Source organism: Primulina eburnea, chromosome 14 (genome assembly GCF_022965805.1).
Source record: "Primulina eburnea isolate SZY01 chromosome 14, ASM2296580v1, whole genome shotgun sequence".
Classification (NCBI taxonomy): Eukaryota; Viridiplantae; Streptophyta; class Magnoliopsida; order Lamiales; family Gesneriaceae; genus Primulina; species Primulina eburnea.
The window spans coordinates 32,717,027-32,738,938 of record NC_133114.1 but is presented as its reverse complement, the minus strand read 5'-3'; the positions used below and the strand labels follow the sequence as shown (position 1 = coordinate 32,738,938).

The window sequence follows — 21,912 nt, the reverse complement described above, 5'->3', positions numbered from 1 at the left end:
CTTCAATGCATAGAGTGAAGAGGAAAGGAGATAGAGGATCCCCTTGTCGCAGACCACGCTGCCCTTTGAAGTGACCGTGATAATGGCCATTGAGTGCAATGGAATAAGAAGTGGTAGAAACGCATTCCATGATCCAGAGAACAAACTTCGGTGGAAAGTTCAAACCAACCAAAACCTCTTCCAAGAAAGACCAGTCAACAGTGTCATAGGCCTTCTGGATATCGACTTTTAAAATGCAGCGAGGGGAAATACGTTTTCTAGCATACTTCCTAAGAAGTTCTTGAGCCAAATGAATATTATCAACAATAGACCGACCACGAATAAACGCTGCTTGGGCTTCATCAATCAAATCTCCCACGACAGTAGCCAATCTGTTCGAAAGTATCTTGGATATTATCTTATAGAAAACTGTGCAGCAAGAAATCGGTCGATAATCTGTTACATGAGAAGCATCCACCGATTTAGGGATCAAAGCAATAACCGCATGGTTCCACTGTTTCAACAACCTACCAGAGGAGAAGAATTCAAGTACTGCTGTTGTAACGTCAGCTTGAATAATGTCCCATGACTTCTTGTAGAAGAAAGATCCAAATCCATCAGCTCCAGGGGACTTGTCATTATCAATATCAAATAACGCGCATTTAATCTCCTCACAAGTCACATTAGCTGTAAGAATGGCCCAATTCTCTAAAGGAACACATGGCCCAGCGAGTAAATCTTCCATATTCACATGAGTCCTATCAATCTTCGTACCAAGTAAATTTGTAAAATGGTCGACATATAAATTTGCAACTTCAACTGGGTCGGCAATGTTTTCTCCTGCACTGTTCTTAACAGCAAGAATTGCATTCTTCTTGTTATTACGTTTAATAAAGTCATAGAAGAATTTAGTGCACCTGTCACCCTGATGGATATAAGAGATCTTAGATTTTTGGGCAATGAACAGTCGCTCAGCTTCAAGAAGCAATTCGGTGTTACGTTTAGAATCACCATAGTCCACTGGGATGACGCCCGAACTAAGCATCTCTTCTTGAATGGATTGTAATCTCTTTTTCGCACAATTAGCTCGAGAAGAAATATGGCCGAATTGATTCTTATTCAGTAGCTGCAGAGGCTTCTTCACATTTTTAAATTTCTCCTTAAGAATGAATTGTTTAGTACCGTAGCCCAGGAAATTCCAATTGTCCCTCACTATGTCCATGAATCGATCACTAAGCGCCCACATATTGAAGAACTTAAATGGTTTTTGTCTCTGTAAATTATGATGTAAAAACGAGACAATACTTACAGTGTGATCTGAGATGCAACCGGGAGCTACAAACTCGGCCAATCCATCTAAACTCGAGGAAATCCATTTCTGGTTGACAAGAACATGATCAAGTTTGCTACAAACTTTGGGGCTATACCAAGTGAATTTACAGCCAATGTAGCGGAGATCTATCAAATCAAGAGAAGAAACACAGTCCACAAAATCTTTAATATTATAGTCAGTAATTGGTAGCCCTCCCTTTTTCTCAGATTGTGTCAAAACCGAGTTAAAATCACCAAGAGTTATCCAAGGCAGTGAGCAAGTCTCCCCAAACAATTTTAAATCTTCCCACAAATTTCTTCTTAGCACAATAGTATTCAAGCCATAGACAAAAGACAAACAAATCTTACCAACATTAGGCACATTATCCACGGTAACATGCATGGATTGTACAGACATGCTGACCATATTCAAATGGACCGTGAGTGGATTCCACAATATCAGGATCCTGCCCTTATTACTGAGAGAGAAGTTGTGAAAAAATTTCATACCTGGAAAGTGAATACGCATCATATCAAGGAGTGATTTCTCGTTGAACTTGGATTCCAGAATACATGCAATATCAATCTTACGAGAGTGTATCAAGTGATGTACACTCTTCTGTTTTAGGGGTTTATGCAAGCCCCTAATGTTCCAACAAGCAACTAACATTGGGAAACAGAGGCAATTTCGGGTTGCCGCCCCTTCCCAGTATTCCCAAAATACCTGGTGTTATTCTTCTTATTAGTCACATTCACAAATTCAGTATCACACGAGCTACCCTCTTCCATGTCTTCGAAGAAGTCAGACAATTGTTTGTTATTGCCATGTTGTTTAGCATCAACAGTGATCACTTTATTCTTTTTCTTATTCTTTTTCTTATTAGCTACTATATGGAATCCTTCCGAGTCGCCCCCTGTGATCACTGTTTATACATTAATTCAAGCACCTTAATTAATTGTTAGCCACAATATATATTATTCCATAAACAATCCAGAAAATCCACAATCTTACTGCACGTGTAGTAGTTATTATCCTATTTTACATAATTGGAACACAAACACACACACACACACACAGAGAGAGAGAGAGAGAGAGAGAGAGAGAGAGAGAGAGAGAGAGAGAGAGAGAGAGAGATAATAAGAATATAGAATTGTTAAAATCAAGAATAAAAAGGGGCCGGCCAACTGGAATCGTGTTCCCGTCGAACGGCTAAACTGTGTTTGGTGGAAATGATTTGTTGGAATCTTGAACGTCGTTTTCCACGAATGGGAACCAACTGGAACAACTAGAAAAGCAAAAGGAGTACTCAAATTCAAAGAAAGAAAACCCGATGAACAGACGGTCATCATTAATTATTATTTTTATTTATTGGTAGGTATACTTTTTCAAGAGTTGTCCAGGTGTATGCATGAGTGTGTCTATATACATAATTTGAATGCCAAAATTAATATTTTTCTACTTTTACACTTAATGCCACAACTTTCATTTAACTCGGATCTGATTGCCAAATTATTAAAAAAAATGTTATTTTCCTTTTAATTTATTTTGATGACTTGATGCTAGCACGCTATTGAATTTGATGTGAACAAGATGAAAATTGTTGGCACGACTTTGAATAATTTATTCAGACTTGTTGGATATGGTCCCGGGCCTTTAGCATCATTTAAATTTGTATGAACAAGTATTGATCGATCCAAGTTTTGTGAGTCAACAAAAATATAAAATACATGGGTAAAGATTTATATATTCAATTTAAAAACCTCCAGCTAATTATATACTTTTGATTCAGATTTTCTTTATTATATTATATCGAGATTTAAGGAAAATTGAGTAAAAAAAAACATGATATGATAATTGCTTGCAGAGATTGTCCACCAATCCAAGGCTTCAAGTACGTACAGATAACATTTGCATTAATACCAAAGAAGGTAGAAAGCACAACTCAACAATAAAAACTAGCTAGCTAGCTACTAGATATCTGATATATTAAGTAACTAATTTAACGAGAAATACTATTAAATAATAATTTATAAAGGGATTAATTAATAATTAATTACTAAAATAAAGGAGAAGAAGTAAGCTAATTATTTCCACCTAAGCCAACTTAATTGATCTAGTCAACACTTACGTTGGCTCTAAAATAACATTTAAATACATATTTATGGAAATACAACATGCACGAGTAGTTAATTGACAGTGGATTTCTCGAAAAGCTTGAGCCTGTCGTCACCCAATCTTGTCTTGTAAGCTGATTTCTTGTATTCAGACCATGTGAATTCTTCATACAAACTTTCTTCGCCCTCCTCCATTAATGAAGGTAAAGGTGTAATCTTTTCGTTCAAAGGTGGCCCCCCGAAGTATATCATCGATACCCTTGATGAAGAATCATGGGCCAAAACCCTGTGCTTTACACTTCTAAACCTCCCATTAGTCATCACCTGCAACGGTGCATATACACACAGTCAACGATCATATATATAAATGTAATTATAATTGCATGCCCCTTTCCTTTTTCTTCTAAAACATTTACCTGCAATGAATCGCCAACACTGAAGAAGAAGGAGGAGTTATCGGGTGGGACAGAGACCCATGTACCATCCCTCAGACAGATTTGCAGGCCTGATGTGTTGTTGGATCTTCCAACAGATATCATTTGTGGGTCAGTGTGTTCTCCGAATCCAATCAAATTTCGACCACTCAATGCTCCAAGTTGTGGGCATGGTGGATAGTGATTTAGCCGGAAGCAAGAATCGCTTCTCTCATCTTTTATAACCTTACTCAAAGTGTCCCTTTCCTCAATTTGTAATTCTTCGGCTATCATTTCAAGAACTTCACACACCATACTTTTCACCGCTGAAACATAATCGTTCCCTAGACACCTGTTGCAGCAAGCAAACAGGTTAGCTTTTCCTCACAAACACAAACATGCGAACATATATTGATTAATCAACAACTTGTTTAATTACTACCTTAAGGTTTCTGAAATTCCAGGGCAAATGGCCTTGGAGTTCTGAGAAATTAGTTCGGGATTTGTGCAGAAAAGAAGATACTCGACCCAGCCCACATCGCCATTGGCTCCAATCTGCTTGTTTCCATAGCCGAAAGGGTTGGGGGGCCCTGATTTCTCCTTCTCTAACTGGGGTAATTTGAAAAACTTGACTGCCTCATCTTCTAATTGGGTCAGAAACTCCATCGAAAACCCAGGATTGATCACTTTAAAGAACCCGAACTCTTTACAGGCTTCAACTATGATGGCTTTTGCATCGGGTTTTGAAAGGTCCACGACTGGAATCTCTGTGAAAATGCTGGACTTGGGCTTGCATGTTCTGATTTTTGATAAATTATCAATAATCAGCTGTGACAAGGTGACCATGGTTAGCTAGCTACTGAAGAAACAGGGGAGATAGAGCTAGAAATATATGATGTGTAATTTGATGATGGTGGGATGGATTTATATTATATAATATGAATGGGAGAAACTGTGAATTCTACTGCATGAAAAAGATGAGAGCACAGAAAAAGGCGTACACTATAGAGAGACATCTGGCTTTGTGCGTAAGCAAGGAGTTTTATAGTTTCGAGGGGGAATTCCTCGTCTAAACCAAGAAAAAAGGGGGCGGGGATTTTATTTTATTTTTTAATTTGTTAGAAAAAAATATATATGGTGGGGTCATTCTTCGCCAAGTGCGCATCGTGTTTAAACATCGAATCAATTAAACTGATAATCTTCTTTTATTTATATAATATAATATAATGTATGTAAACACACATATATAATGATATGTAGCGATTATTATTATTATACAATAAAATAAAATAAAATAAAAATGAAACGAATACTGGGATTAAATATGTTGGCTGTTGTTTTATTGGACAATGTTTTGAATAATTGAATCTATTGGTTTTTGTAATATATGTTTTCTCCTCTTCCCCTGATGCAACTGTTTTAAGACAGAAGCTAATTAATAACATTGATGTTGGCCCTCTAACTAGTAAAAATGGGATGAAATCTACTCAATTCTTAAACAATAAAGCAAGGACATTGCTCCTCTTTTACTAGGTCAAAAACAGTAAACCAGTTTTTGTGAATAAGTTAAACATTAAACGTTAAACAAAGTTAAAAGCACTTGGTTTGGACAATATATATTAGATCACACAAATAAACCTTTCAATATATGACAATTGTCTGGAATAACATAATTATCTGAGACGAATATTTCTTCGCTGTGTCATCTTTTTGTCTTTTGAACCACTTCCTCAGAATGATATGACAAATCGAAGTCAAATTTTAGAAAGAAGATGCAGAAAACACATATAGATTCCCCATCACCGCATCGCATTGTATTACTATTTAATTATGTAATTAGTTCAATGAAACATATATAACTCCACGATCATATGATATTGTTCACTTTGTGCTCAAGTCCTAAATGATTTTTTTTGGGTTTTATCAAAAAAACCTCATACCAATGGAGATATAATTACATCTAATTAGTAACTCATGATCTTCTTTGCATATTTTCATGTGAGACTTTGGTTAAGTTCTTGACAATCGTTTTTCAAACGAAGGACCACCATTCTTCATGATCTGGAAATCCCCTCAATCTCATTCGTCCATCCTCGAGATCACTAGCTACTCTACACTGCATTGGCAGCACATGCCTGACGTGAAATAATTTGAGCACCGCTTGCCTCAAAAGTTCATCTCACATTTACCGGGAGCTCTCAGATCTTTTGTTTAAGTATATGAGGATTTCACCCAAATAGCTCGATTTAGATCATGACTCTAATATCACTTGCTAGGCAATGAAACATACGTACATATATTCACAATGATTTGATATTATTCACTTTGTATCTAAGCACTCATGGATTTGATTTTGGACTTTGCCCAAAAAATCTAGTACTAATGGAAATAACATTTCATCTTATTAATTCATGATTTTCTTGTTCTTGTGTATTCTCAACGTGAGACTTTTGTTGAATTTTCAACAAATATATATATATATATATATATATATATATATATATATATATATATATATATATATATATATATATATATATATATATATATATATACTTTAAACTTTGTACATCAAAGAAAAAAAAATAGTTCGTTAATTCGAATTAGACAGCTACCTTTTACTATGTTCTTTAGTAAATACAGAAAGTATACACACACACACATATATATATATGTGTGTGTGTGTGTGTACTTTCTGTATTTACTAAAGAACATAGTAAAAGGTAGCTGTCTAATTCGAATTAACGAACTATTTTTTTTTCTTTGATGTACAAAGTTTAAAGTTCATGTTATATTACTTTTTTTACGTACAATTGATGTATATATTTGTCATTAGAAATTTCCGATTAGTTATTGTGGTTAATTAAAAAAAATAAAATTGTTATGAATCCCAAATTAGTTGACAGAATCTTATGACGACGTATATAATTAAAAGAGTCAAATAATTAAAAAAAAAAAAAGTCGCACGTGAAGTTGAATAAGGTTTTATTTGTCCCAAAACAATGCATTTGAGAATAAATTTAGTTTGTGGTCGGCTTGGGTATTAACTCGTTGTTGCCCATTACACCTCTGCAAGTCAATGCCCAATTGGAAACCAGAGAAATGGCGTTTTTTTATTTTCAAACCTGGACTTTCGACCATCGTTTCCGTGTGCTCGAAAATCAAAGTTAATTAACTTCTAGTCCTTAACTACGAATTTCATCATAAAACTATATGTTAAAATGTCACACTAAAGAACCGTTTGATTCATACTATGTAACAATACAAATTTTTAATATCATAATAGTTAATTAAAAATATATGATGATATAATTATTTTAACTCAAAGTAGTCAAGTGCTTATCTTTTATCACCAAAATTGACATAAACAAATATATTTTTTTATTATTATTATTAAAACCTGATATACAATAGATGAAGTTTGGGTTATCCCAATTTTTTATATTTATTTAACAATACAACCAGAATATGATAAAAAAAAAAAAAATATGAATCATTTTTGAACTAATAATTTACATTAAAGAAAAATTCACTTTTCGTCTATTATTATCGGGGCCGGCCTAGCTCGCATGTGGCAAAACATGTCCCGAGAGAGAATCAATTGCTCAAGGGAACATTCACGATAATGTCGGCAAAATTAGATATGAACTTGTTCAATTTTTGTTAAATTACTTTTACAGGCGAACAGAGATAGTTAAGTAATGATCAAATGAAATAATGAATAAATAACTTTGATCTTTTAAGAGGCTTATTAGAATTTTTTTGGGGAAAAAAGGTCAACGGGTATGATAAATTCAAGGTACATGCGAATATATATATATATATATATATATATATATATATATATATATATATATATATATATATATATATATATATATATATATATATATATATATATATATATATATATATATATATATATATATATATTAGTCACAACATCGTGCGTACCAATTTTGGGGCATATTTGCTCTTTTAATTTGGTTTTTAGCGCAACAATTCATTAATAAAACCTTAATTATTACAAGTGAACGGTATAACTTCCGACACCTCCTGCAATTACTCGCAAGGAATGAGATTCTTGGTTCCCTGATGTCCTCTTCCTGTTCCTAATTGCCTTTAGTTAATTGTATTAATACTAATTTTATAAAATATACATATTTTAACCGAAGAAATTGACCAACAACCACGTGCTAATTATGAAAGGAATCATACCTGAATCAAAACTTATATACTTTAACTAAAAAAATAGTATATTAGCATCATCAACTGAAATAAAAGCGCTTTATATTAATTACATTTTATAATATTATATATAAATCAAAATAGAAAAAAATGATCTACCCAGACCTGAAAAAAAAACTCAAACTACGCGACGGGGTTCGGGTGAGGGCGAGAAGTAAACAGAACATGTTTAATCAAATACCAACCGATAGACGAAGAATATATAATGTAATGATTGATAGATCATATATAATTTACGCGTGATAACCAGATTCAATGTAGCGGCTCTCTCTCACATATATGATAACAGACTCACCATCCACATAATATCAATTTACTTTTTTTATATAAAAATATTGGATTACCCAAAATAAACATGTTCATTTTAAATTGATTAGGCCCAATTGAACATGGATTATTGTGGCCTTCGGCTATCTAGGCATTTATTTATTTTGAAGCATTGATAGATTCAAAATTGGGTTGTACAAGTACAAACCTCTCTTTATTTTTATTTTTTTTAATAAATAATGACTTACTTGCAAAATGTGTCGATGAACATATTCAAGAGCTGGATTAAATCATCTCTATACATAAACTTTGGATGATGTGTTGGTATCGTTAATTTGTCATCTTCATCGAATACAAAATAAACCTGTTGCTTTGGATGCATCCGCTGGCTCTTTAATTTTCAACATCCAGTGGACCCAAACCATATGGATTTCACGTGCGTAAATATCAGTCGATCTTTGTTTTGTCATTTTACCTCAAAAACATTATTAAAACCCGAGGTATTTTTTTGTAAAGCATGGGCTATGCGTTTGGGCTTGATTTTTTTTTTATTTTTTTTTAAAAAAACCAATGGGTTTAAAAGCTGGATTTAAGGGTCGCCCCATTTAATTTCTCCATGCAGAATGATTGAAAATGTCGTCGCAGCAGATGCAGATCTCATGTCTCCGAGAAAATGCCGTGGTATACACCGGCGAATCGATGTGCAAGCAGAAATCGGTGGAGATGCTTGAAAAAATCAACCTACCCAAAGGCCTGCTCCCCTTGGACAGCATCGTCGAAGTCGGCCACGACGAGTCGTCGGGATTCATGTGGCTGAAGCAGAAGAAAAGCAAGACACACGTGTTCCGTGAGATCCAGCGTTGCGTGTGGTACGACACCGAGGTTACGGCGTTCGTGGATGACCGTCGGCTGATGAGGCTGACAGGTGTTAAGAGCAAGGAGCTGCTGATGTGGGTCACTATTGCTGATATTTCGATTGAGGAACCAGGTTCCGGGAAAATTACGTTCGCCACCAGCACTGGGATTTCCAGGTCTTTTCCAGCCTCGGCGTTTGAATAGGATCCTAAAGAGTACTAGTAGTAGCTAGAATCAATGGAAATCGTTACTTTTTCTTCTTCTTTAGTTCGATATTGCTGTTTGCTTGATCATGTTTTGGATTTCAAGAATAAGGAAATTATAGATTTTTTGAGGCCTCGTCTTTTTATATTTTTTGAAAAATATGTATTACAACGTTTGAATGCTAATTAACATGATAAGTGGGGTGTGATGGGATGACATGAATTCTGAAATGGAAAATTGAGAGTTACACGCTACTATTATATATTTAAATAACTAATATACATTGACAAACCCATCTGCTGTAAAGACGAAGGATAAAAATTTCGAGAACAGAGAAGTATTCCATTACTGATCGAGACGACCGCCTATTACTTCTCTCTTTGTTTGACATCTTTATTAGCATAAATTAAGTTTAGTTTTTCTTCCAATTTGTTGTTTTGATTCAATATATTTATGCTCTAGATCAGCTGGTTTTATTTTGAGATGATAATCATTCAATAACCAATGTTTTAATTGTTTTTGAATGTTGGTTTTTGATTTAGATGGGTTGCATGCCTAGACTCGTGATTGAACCGGCCTTGTTTAAATTTGTAAAATAATGAAGAATTAATATATCGATCTTAAGAACAACCTTGGAAGCCTTGATTCGAATTGGATTTTAGCGTTTAAATTTGACGAGGCTCCTCCGATATATCGATAGTCGGTTCTCAATTTCAAGATTTTGTATACAGTATTCTTCCCATTATATTTGGTTCATTCTCGGTGTATTTATAGGATCCGTCTCCAGGCGAATGCTCACGTGAAACAAAAACTAGAGGTGAATGATATATCATATATTTCTCTTATTAAAAGTTTTTCAACCCAGTTGCCTTTGAAGCAAGTGGATATGATAAGAATGACTTTTACTGAGAAAGATTGTCGAAACTATATTGATGAGGTCAGGAAATTAAGATATGGAGATGGAGATGCAGTTGCTATTCAAGCTTATGGCAAAAACTTGTGTGAGACGATCTCACGGGTCGTATTTATGATACGGATCTCTTATTTGGGTCACCCATGAGAAAGTATCACTTTTTATGCTAAGAGTATTACTTTTTATTGTGAATATGGGTAGGATCGACCCGTCTCACAGATTATGATCCGTGAGACGGTCTCACATGAGACTCACTACAAGCTTATTTATCCAAAATGCAGTTACTTTCTCTTGGTTTTCCTTTAGCTTGGATTATGAGGGTCGATTAAAGAATGTATTTTGGATAGATAATAGATGTAGGCAAGCTTATAAGTAATTTGAGTGATGTCAACTGTAACAATCGATGTGCCTACGAGGAGAAATTCTACTTATATAATGTTTTTGTCGTATATAAGTTTAAGAAAGTTTTTGACTGTGATCACAGAGAATGTGCTATTTGTTGAGTACTTTCAAGAGATGGTTTATGAAAGAAAAAGACAATGCGGTTTCCTATGAAAAATGATTGGGAGAAGGCACAAGTCTTTGTGAATTTTCTCAAGATATTTCATTATATTACATTCCAACTTAGTGCTAGCAAGAAAACTACATGGCCCTTGATTTGGGAGGATATAGTTTCATTGAAGACAATCATTGACGAAACAATACTTGACACTACTAGTGATCCCTTCACTGCGAGAAATTGCTATGAGAAGAAGAGTAAGTTGAAGAAGTAATGGGGTGATCTTGAGAAGGTGAACAAGCTTGTTTTCCTATGTCATATTCTAGATCTCGTTGTAAACTTCAAATGATTGGAATCCATTTAAGAGCTATGAAATTAGATGCTAGTAAAGGCAATTATTTTTCAACGGTTTAAAGATTTATCTAATGGAGTTGTATCATTAAACCCTATCTCTAGTCCAAGTCCGTAGTCTCCACTCTACTCGATCTTTCTTCACCTCTGTGACCTTGAACCTGTCTCACCTGTTGTCATGCACACATACAGACAAGACAACAGCCGGATAACTCCGGTGAGATATAAATATCCCAATATAAACAATGTATCAATGCAATCATATAAAACATATATAAAAGCATAAACAATCAATAAAAACATGTATCCAATCTGACTACATGAATTAATACGAATCTGTATTTAAAACAATGTCTTGTTATCTTATCTCAACTTATTTCTAATCTAGGGATCCCAATCTAATTTAGACTTTGGTATGCTGTATCGAATGTCTACAATAGACGTCGATCTACATCTAAGCTCATCGATACACCGTAAGTCTAGAGTCTCAGCGGTTCTGACAAAGACTCGGCGGTTCTGCCCTAGCTAGGTTGATCTGCCCTAGACTCAAACTCTGACTCTGTTCTAAGTCTATAGATTAACATATCAATCTGATAATCTGCAAATATCAATGCAATAAAATAAAGTATGTGATTTAAGGAAACTCAAGTCAAACCTAACTCGAGTTGTGCAATCCCGAATCAACATTTATTTATACCTTTCTTGCTGTCAATCTGATACAATCAAATTCTTGATTCAAAGTTTGTCACTGTTCAATCTGGCAATGACAATATCAATATTCTGTATCAATATTATAATCAATCACGACACTTCTGTTTAATCAAATTCTGACGGTACAACAGTACAATCTCGCGATATCTGTGATACCAAACCAGTATCTACTAATTCCAACAATTTACAATCAACCACCGTACAAATCTGATATCAATTCTAGTCAATTTCATTCTGAAATTCATAACAATTCCATATTCAGTCCGTTTCTAAATCTGACTTCGATTCTACGCTGTCTAACATGTCAAGAACAATATATATGACGTGTATTCAATTCTAACAACATCATAGTTTCAAAACATGTCAAAACGTAGTAAAAATTACGTCTTGTAGTAGCATGCGTTGATATGAACACAGTACCGAAGTCGGATTTAAAATCTAACGGACGGATTGATCGTAAATCGAATTCTAAAATCAAGAATCGACTTTTACCCTGAAGCTTTTGTTTTCTTCCTTCTGAACCATTTAAGGATTAATGTATATATATATATTTATATACAGGTAACATGCACAAGGACGAGTGGCTCAATGTGCACACTACACGTCTCGCGCATATGCGCGGCCACTTTCCGTGCATATGCGCAACTCGCACATATGCGCGCCCTACTGGAACCCCCGCGCATGTGCGTGCATATAGTCGCGCATGTGCGCCAATCATTCTGTTCTCGCACATCAATTTTCACATGTGATCTCATTTTGTGTCTCAGTTAGTCTCTTAATACTCGTCTCGATTAAAAAAAATCTATAATCGTAATTTAACACGACATAAAATCTCGGGTATTACACATATAAAAAGAATTCGCCTTTGGATCATATTAACGGGATTGATGATGGCGATGTAGATAAAGATTTGATGGAAATGTATAAGAATGATCTCGTTAAAATTAACTATCATATGAAAATGAATCAAGTAAGAAAAACTCAAAATCAAGCAGAAATAACCAATGAAGTGGACTAGTATTTCCCGGATCCTTTATGAAATTGAGCTCAATCTTCGATGTTTTGGAATGGTGGAAAGAGAATACAACGGCATTTCCATTATTTTCTAAGATTGTCAAGGATATTTTTTCAATCCTTTCATCTATTGTTGCTAATGAGAATGCTTTTAGCCATTGGAGGAAGGTTGTGGATCCATTTAAGGCATCATTGCATCCCAAAATGGTGAACGTACTAGTTTGTATTAGTGATTGGCTTATATGTGAAGAAATTAACTTATACAAAGAGCCGACATAAAACAAATTCAACCTTTATAAGTATTGTGAAGAATTGGTCATAAATAAGTCAATATTTAACGTGTTTAATAATTTTTATGAGTACTTCGAGTTTTTGTCACATTCTTTTATAAATCAAAATATAAATTAATTTTTACGAAATGAAGTTTTTTTTAATAGAAGTGCATTTAATTGTTGTATTTCTAGCTTCTCATTAATCGAGTAAATCTTATTTTAGTTTTTTCATTTGTTAATTTTGGTATATAGTATGCTTATTTATGATAATTTTATTTGTAGTATCCTCGTGCACATGACAAAGTAATGCATCATCTTCAAGTGTAAACTCCAAAACCTCGTGATAGAATAACTAATGAGGATACCTATAGCTCGTTAAGATATTTTTTTTAAAAAAAATCAAGTATGGGATCGGAAGAAAAAAACTCTAAATTTTTATCGAGACGGAGATGGGACGGGTCCCTACCGAACTCCAACCCTAGTCAAGATGGTGTTCAAATGAGGATGAAGGGAGCAGATTTAAGGATGTAATTAATTATGAAGCGAGTTAATCAGAAATGCAATTAGATATACTTGAATTTATATTTTTTGTTTATATGTTAGAAGACTCTCAATTTGAAATGAAGTGAAATTTCATATTTCTTCCACCCAATTTGATGTGTTATGGTTGTTATATTCACTTCAAGCAAAACTCTATTTAGCCTGTTGTATGTATTTACTAACAGATTATAATATTTCTCATCAAATTTCGAAAAATTAAAATTTTTTGTTTTCAAATAACTCAACTTGATAGGTCAAGTACGAAAAAAAAAAGTTAAAGGGAAAAATATTAAACTAATATCATAAATATTGTTCGAAAACTGAAAATTTCTCTCATATAAATAACTCTCAACATGAATCTTGTAAAACTGGACAATAAATAATAATAAAAATAAATTTCGTTAAAATTAATTTTAGCAAGTCAAAAATTGTAGGTGAAAATACATAATTTTTTAAAAAGGTAATGTGTGACAATGTACAATTAACAGCATTCAACCAATGAATTATTTAATATTATGAATAAAAAGACTGGTTTCTGAATTTTGTACTTCTAAGACTAAGTTTTCGAATGTAAATTTGAGAGCAACGCCGGTGTCGACTAACTCCGTCACTGGGGCGTGACATCGACGGTTTTCAAAAATTCTCAAAATCTAATAACGACGAATCTCTTTAAAAAAGTTTGTTGCAAGTACTAAATACTGGTGAGTCAGTCGTATTCAGATTAATGGATTATTTTTGCAAAACGTTTAATTTAGTCATTAAAGCAAAATTAATGGAGTATAATGACTATAATCCCGGCCTCCCACCTAATATCACTCTAGATATTGCTTGAACCTGCTTTGCCATACATCTTTAATTAGCACGAGATATATCATGTACGCCTCCATCCTATGTTACTATATACCAGATTTCTAATTAAAATAATTGGAAAATTACATTTTTTTTTATGATATGTTTGTTTTTATGTGATTTTGGTATTCTATATTATCAAATTTCAGTATTAGTTTCCATCTTCTTTTTTATGTGATGCTGATACGACACACATGCAACGCTGATATTTGTAATATCACATTAACCATGCATCCACATAAAAAAAACTCAAATTGAAAACATTCGATGATACATAACTAAAACTAAAATTTTATAACATGATAAATGGCCAAAATCATCAAACAACAAGTATACAAGACTAAAATTGCAATTCCCGTGAAATAAAATTAAACCTCTACAATTTCGAATTATAAAATGGTATGAGATATTGTCGAGCGGGGTTTGGTAATAACTAGCTAGCTAACCAGCGTCACTAAATAATGATTCATTGTTCATATATATTACCTTTTAATTTGAGAAAAATTACATTTTTTCTATAATTTTCATTTTTTTTTATTTTGGTCATGTTAATAATGAATTTGTATTTTTAAATATGTAACTTGCATGTTTCATTTTTGTAATCTCAACGGTGAATTTGCATTTTTAGTATTATAATTTGCATATTTTTTTCTTATTTTTTATCATGTTAATAGTGAATTTGCATTTCTGGTCTTGTAATTTACAAGAATAAAAATTCAAAATATTGTTAACGAGACTAAAAATTGAAAAATTTAATTTACATGCCCAAAATAATAATTATCTTTTTAATTTTTCTACTCGACCAATATATTATAATCAACTCCGATATTTGTATGAGGTTATATACCCAGGGGTGCAGTTAGGATTTAAAAGTATATGTGGCTGGTTCCTTCTCGTATTAGACATTTAAAAAATTGTGATTATCCGAATTACTCTGCAGGTTCGTAAACGGGTTCAAGTAGTTGGTGGAGAAAAATCTTTGTGGGTTATCACATGTGTCACAAACAAACGTCAGAGGTGTCGTGGTTTGCCCGACGTAGACACTCCGATGCTCAAGTCAGAAAATAATTTAAAGATGTTAATTGAGAGCTAAAAAGTTTAAGCATAAAATCATCCTCTTTTGAATAATGAGAATCCTCTTCTATTTATAGATTTTTTTGGAGTGTCTAACGGGCTTGGACTTTTATAATTAATTTGAGCCTCAATAATAAATTGAATAATTAAATTGAGTCATTACCCATCAACATTAATAAAGGTGAGCATTCAGTTTAATGGAACAAAATCGAATTAACCAAACTTTTTCGAGAAACCGAACCAACCGAAATTTATTAAAAAAACCAAACAAACCAATTAAATCATTTATTTTGGTCGGTTCAGTTTCTCGTCTTGAGTATACCCATAAAATCAAGCTTCAACATAATTTTAGAATAGCCGAATTGTACTTCAAAGTCGAACTTACGACAATAAACCAACTAAGATTTGTGAGGGTTCAAATTTTGTTTAGCATGAGACTGAAAAATAAATAAAAATCTGTGGGAGTGGGACTAAAGCTCACCCTAGCCGTAGGGTTTGCTCACCCTGGGTTAGGGTTCACCAATAAAAACGATATTAAGAGCTTATAGGTTTATCGTCTTGGCTCTCCTACGATTTATACGTGTTATCTATGTTTTAGCTTGGAAGACGATTGATTGAAAGCAACTCATCTGTTACTCCTAGATAAAAATCGAGCTCCCCCCTCTACAACACCACCCACCTGTCCTCTTCAGATTTTTGAGGAAAAAGGAAAAAAAAAAATGGCAACAGCTAATGAATTGATCGAATCCCAGAGTGAAGGAGCTCAGATTTTCCACGGAGAGGCAGTCTGCAAAGAGAAAATTGCCGAGGTCCTAGAGGAATTCTCATTGCTGGCCTGCTTATTGCGACTGAAAGAGATTACCGAGTTTGGTTTCAACCGAAGCAGTGGATTCATTTGGCTGAAACAGAAGAATAAAACAGAACACAAGTTCAAGAAAATTGGCCAGACCATTCTCTATGATGTCGAAATCACGGTTTTCGTGAAGCCGCGTCACATGAAAAAGCTCACGGGAGTTAAGACGAAAGGGCTGCTGCTCCCGATGGCGATTTGCGAGATAGTTATCGGATCCCCATCCGATGATAAGGTCAAATTCGTGACTTCCACTGGTTTGTACCGTGCGCATCCCATGTCGGCATTATTGGAAGCTGAAGATGAGAGCGTTCTATACAAATAGAGGATGTTGAGGTTGAATATTATCTTCGCAGTTGGGAAGAACTAATTATATTCAAATCACATAAAAATAAAGTGTTAACGTGTGATATCATTGTACTACATCTTAAAAATTAAAGGTTTAAAATGAACTTACAATGCCTTACAATTAAGCCCGATTATCTAGCTAGTTATTTTATATTTTAGCAAATGAACTCAACTCAAGTCGGCAATTGCTTCTGCCGCGGTGGGCTAGCTGTTGGATGACAACGTACAAAGAGTCGTAGCAACTGAAATCTATCTCATGCTTTATTAGTTTGCCAGATCTATATAGGAGTTAAGATAAGATAGAACTCTGGTAGGATTAAACATTGATTACTATAAATATATGGCTAGGTAAGTCATGTAATTGTGCAGAGAACAAAGAACAATAAATAAAATAATTTCAGAGTTCTCAAGTCTATTTTCACCCAAAATTTTTATTCTTATATAATTTGAAATGCAATAGCCTTCTGATTTAATGAAATCATGTTTTTTTCTGTTCTGAATATATATTAATTAATAATCAATACACCTCTTCATTTTCCATCACAATCATAAATAAAATAAGTAAACACGACAAGCCACATGACTCAATTTGACAATAATTTTTATAAAAATGGTTGGAACAAAATCTTAAAATATATTCAAACAGGTACAAATGTTTTTAAATATTTATGTATTATTTTATATAGGGAATATTTATTTATTCTAACATTATAAACTTCTTAAATATTTTTTTCATTAGCTTTCTAGATTGAAAATGAAATTTAAAACAAACTATTTTCATATGAAAAACAAAACCAAAATATCGATTTGGCAAGTAAAAGTAAGGTAATAAAAAGGAAAAATAACAGCAGCTCGAGTCCTGAATAAAAAGAACAGTTGCTCTGTCTTTTCCCTCTCGAGTTTCCCAGTTTATCCTCCAGTCTCTCTCTCTCTCTCTCTCTCTCTCTCTCAGTTCTGATTTCACTACAACGTAGCCTTCGTACTCTCTAGTTATGCATTGATCGAAAGAATGAGAGAGGGCTTCGCAATAAAGATGGTTCGGCAGTGCAAATGGGTCTCAGTCCTCTTTGTGCTTGGGGATACTCGGGGAGACTCGGGTCATGGAATCGGACAAATAGCTGGGCAAAAGAATGACCGACCCGATGAAATTGTGCCGAAGAGAAATGGTACCGAACACCCTCCCTTGAACTTTTCAATTGGTTATCATTCATCGAAAAGTTTATGGTTGTGATTGTAATTGATTAGTCCATACGACTCGGGACAACACTGAGCCTCTACATACTAGGATAGTGCTTTGACTCATTTACCGACTCCGCGAGGGTCAAAAGGTGGCGTGGTTGGGTGAGCAGGAGCCAGTTCATTGTAGTCGAGGATTCACTGCTCACCTACGGGTGTGGATATCATATATGATCTAACGAAATAGTAGTACGTAAAATCTCTGGCTAGAGTGTGAGATCTACATCAGGGAAAGAGTTCTTTAATTTTGCATGCGATAACACTATGAATATTTTATGATTGTATCACATAGCTATCGAATCTAATATTCAACCTTCGTTGAACCAATTGTTGCAAATTCAATCGGGATATATGAGATGAATGTACCGTACTGTACGTTAATCATAATCGATTGGTTCTTGCAGGCATTATCAGTTATATCTAGGGAATCATTGGGCGATGCTACTAGACACACTTACCATGATTCGATTGGTTTATCAGAAAATGATTTCTGTTATTCTTATGATCAAATGTTGGTGCATGGAATTGAGCAAATTAGTGTAAGCCCGAATAAATGAGAATATCCTGAATCACAATGAGTTGTGAACCCACATCTATCTGTATCTATAAACCATTGAATGTTACACAAGCACTAGATCATTTTGTTTCTGTTAAGAGAATAAATTCAAGGAGTTGAATTTATATATAATTTAGAGATAGTAAATTCACGTAGTTGAATTTATGATAATTAAATTTTGAGAGAATAAATTGAAGGAATTGAATTATACAAAATTATGATATATTAAAATCAAGAAGTTAAATTTATGATAATTATATTTTGAGAAAATAAATTCAAAGAGCTGAATTTATATATATAATTATGATATAGTAAATTCAAGGGGTTGAATTATGAGAATTATATTTTGAGAAAATAAATTAAAAGAGTTGAATTTATGAGACAGTAAATTCAAGAAGTTGAGTTTATGAACTTTAAAATCTAGTGAGAATAAATTCAAGGAGTTGAATTTATAAAATTTGAAGATTTAAATGATTAAACTCAAAAGTTCGGTTTATTAAATATTAAATTAAATATAGTGTGGAGTATGTTTAATAGGCTTTGTAGAAGTACAAGTCCAACATACTAAATAATTAAAGTTTTTAATGGACTTTAATATAATTAATTAAACTAGTTAGACTAATCCAATTAATTAACAAAGGACATTAATTTTAATTAAGGAACCTAAATCCAAAATTATGGCAAATAGGTTAAGGGTTTTGTATTAAGTTAATAAGGTGATAACCCTAGCCTCCAAGCCAAGATTTTTTGATAATCTCTCCCTTTTCTTCTCTCAAATTTCGGCCACCATGAATAGTTTTTCAAGGTTTTGAGCCGCCTCTCAGTTTTGCTCTCCAACGTGAAAATATCTTCTATACTTTCTAGTGCAAGTCAGAAGAAGAACATGTAATCTAGTCGTGGACCAAATTAGGATATTGAAAAAATGAGTTCTTGAATAAATTAGTCCGTAAGAATTTATAACAAGAGTTACGTTTGCTAATACCGAAGTAGTTGGTGACAAATGAAATTTCATTAAAAGTAAATTTACCAAATATCCTATGTATGTTCTTTTAATTTAAATTGTACAAATATCCAAGATAATGTTTTGAATGTTCAAAATAAAATTTTAAAGTTAGACAAGAGAAAAATGATAAGCCAACATGCATTACATGCCATGTGAGAAAAAATTGCACCGTCTTATTGATATCTCATGGGGACTGTTTCCATTTGTAAGAACTACTAATCTGACTGGACATTAGGATCCTTTGAGTATGTAAAATTTAGACTTTATAATCTTATAAATTTGTTTTCAGTAATTAGCTATATATTTTTCTGTAGAATTTAGCTATATGTATTGGACCTTTTGGCGCAGGCACACTCGTCATTAATGGTGATTTCGAGACCCCGCCGTCCGTGGGCTTCGCCTCTGATGGTGGGAGTTTTGACAACCCAGATTCTATCCCCGGATGAAAAACCAATGGCACGGTGGAGCTGGTGGAAGCGGGGCAGAAACAAGGTGGGATGATCCTCATCATTCCACAGGGTGAGCATGCGGTTCGCCTTGGGAATGACGCCGAAATCAGCCAAGAGTTCAGAGTGGAGAAGGGCTCCCTTTCTCCGTAACGTTCAGCGCGGCTCGCACTTGCGCCCAGCTAGAGTCACTCAATATTTCTGTCCCGCCGGCATCACATAACATCGATTTGCAAACTCTTTACGGCGTTCAGGGTTTGGATACTTATGCTGCTGCCTTTCAAGTGGAGGAGGACGATGTTCGAGTTGTGTTCAGAAATCCTGGAAGATGACCCCTGGACCCATAATGGATGACATTGCAGTCAAGAAGCTTTTTTTCCAGATAAGCCCAAAGGTTAGTTTGGCCTTTGGCCGGATCAAAATCTGTACAGAGTGTCCAGTTGCTGATCCTTCGTTATTATATTCACATGATCGTAACCTGCAGATAATGCGGTTGTCAATGGTGATTTTGAAGAAGGCCCATGGATGTTTCGAAACGAGTCACTTGGCGTACGTACTGCTTCCAACCAATCTTGATGAGGAGACATCATCACTGCCTGGTTGGATAGTTGAATCAAATAGAGCAGTCCGGTACATCGATTCTTGCCATTTCACTGTCCCGGAGGGGAAACGAGCCATCGAACTACTCTCGGGGAAGGAAGGCATCATCTCACAAATGGTGGACAAACAAGCCTTACAGACTAACGTTTTCCTAGGCCATGTTGGGGACGCCCGTAAGCAGACGCTTGCTGTCATGGCTTTTGCAGGCGATCAGGATGAAAACATACACTACACTCCCAACTCGAATTCCACGTTTCAAACTGCTGAGTGTTAACTTCACGGCCAAGGCCGAGAGAACCCGTGTGGCCTTTTACAGTGTGTACTAAAATACGAGAACTGATGACATGAGCTCGCTGTGGTCCAGTTGTTGATGACGTGAGGGTCGAGCAATCTGGCTCGATTAGGGTTGGGGGTTTGGCATTGGGGTTGGTCGTGGTTCTTGGTTTTTAGCCGCTGTTGATAGCGTTGGTTTAGATATCTTTGTTCTGTTTTCTTTTCCTTTTAGTTTTTTGTTTTTTTCAAAATTTTCCTTTTGCCCGCAGCCTGAGGGAGTTCCAACGAAAACCGAGTTCCCATGTTGGATTTATGTGCGTTTAAGGTTGTTTTTAGGTGTTGGGAATGAAATGTTGATTGAGGAGCCTTGTGTTTTTAGGTTCTCAAAATTGAACTCGTCCCGATCCTCGCTTTTTAGGGTTCGGGGATGAAATTTCGGGGATCAACTTCTCATCTCTGCCTTCATCTCCGTTTTAAAAATATTAATATGCTAAGACGATGACGGATTCAGAGATTTTATCAAACAAAAACTGATTATTATCAATTATTATTAGTGATAATATTAATATAAATATCAATATTAATAATAATAATAATATTATTATTATTAATATTTTAAAAAATAATATTATTATTATATTATTGATACTAATAATACTATTATTTATTATTGATATTATTTTCGGAGCGGGTTTGGGGATGATGATAGTAATCTCATACTCGTCCCGAACTAAATCGGAGATTTAAAAAAATCTCCGAACCTGAACCTGAACCCGAAAAAATCGGGGATCCCTATGCAACTTGCAAGACATGATGCCCGATTGGAGAGGCCGTTAATTAATAAGAAAGAAATGAAGTTTTATAAAAGTGGATAGTGTAGGTCTCTAGACGGTCTAACGAAATTATCTGTGAGAGTGGTCAACTCTATCGATATTCACAATAAAAAGTAATACTTTTAACATAAAAATTAATATTTTTTTATGGA

At 34.3% G+C, this 21,912-nt stretch overlaps 3 protein-coding genes and 1 pseudogene across 3 annotated transcripts; 2 read left to right on the top strand and 2 right to left on the bottom strand.

The window, feature by feature from the left end:
- Window positions 1-726: 726 nt before the first annotated feature.
- LOC140811369 (uncharacterized) lies at window positions 727-2,079 on the bottom strand. Its single transcript, XM_073169215.1, has 3 exons — window positions 2,015-2,079; window positions 897-1,934; window positions 727-745 (listed from the first exon to the last, which is right to left on the bottom strand). The coding sequence occupies exons 1-3, from the start codon at window positions 2,077-2,079 to the stop codon at window positions 727-729; spliced, it is 1,122 nt and encodes a 373-aa protein (XP_073025316.1).
- A 1,184-nt stretch (window positions 2,080-3,263) lies between these two features.
- On the bottom strand, window positions 3,264-4,840 carry LOC140812259 (gibberellin 2-beta-dioxygenase-like). Its single transcript, XM_073170487.1, has 3 exons — window positions 4,261-4,840; window positions 3,822-4,170; window positions 3,264-3,729 (listed from the first exon to the last, which is right to left on the bottom strand). Exons 1-3 carry the CDS (start codon window positions 4,662-4,664, stop codon window positions 3,478-3,480), a joined length of 1,005 nt encoding a protein of 334 aa, XP_073026588.1. The 5' UTR covers window positions 4,665-4,840; the 3' UTR covers window positions 3,264-3,477.
- Window positions 4,841-16,334: 11,494 nt separating this feature from the next.
- On the top strand, window positions 16,335-16,790 carry LOC140811368 (uncharacterized). Its single transcript, XM_073169214.1, has one exon. It carries the CDS (start codon window positions 16,335-16,337, stop codon window positions 16,788-16,790), a length of 456 nt encoding a protein of 151 aa, XP_073025315.1.
- A 3,177-nt stretch (window positions 16,791-19,967) lies between these two features.
- On the top strand, window positions 19,968-21,151 carry LOC140812968 (protein BIIDXI-like; annotated as a pseudogene).
- The last annotated feature ends 761 nt before the right edge of the window (window positions 21,152-21,912 follow it).

What these genes read in the sequence shown, in the direction of transcription:
- LOC140812259 (XM_073170487.1), bottom strand. Translation starts at nt 4,664, where the DNA reads ATGGTCACCTTGTCACAGCTGATTATTGATAATTTATCAAAAATCAGA. An exon ending in GGAATTTCAGAAACCTTAAG is followed by an intron (nt 4,171 to 4,260) that starts GTAGTAATTAAA and finishes TTGCTGCAACAG; the next exon opens with GTGTCTAGGGAACGATTATG. An exon ending in GTGTTGGCGATTCATTGCAG is followed by an intron (nt 3,730 to 3,821) that starts GTAAATGTTTTA and finishes GCACCGTTGCAG; the next exon opens with GTGATGACTAATGGGAGGTT.
- LOC140811368 (XM_073169214.1), top strand. Translation starts at nt 16,335, where the DNA reads ATGGCAACAGCTAATGAATTGATCGAATCCCAGAGTGAAGGAGCTCAG.
- LOC140811369 (XM_073169215.1), bottom strand. Translation starts at nt 2,079, where the DNA reads ATGGAAGAGGGTAGCTCGTGTGATACTGAATTTGTGAATGTGACTAAT. An exon ending in AATAAGAAGAATAACACCAG is followed by an intron (nt 1,935 to 2,014) that starts GTATTTTGGGAA and finishes TTGGAACATTAG; the next exon opens with GGGCTTGCATAAACCCCTAA.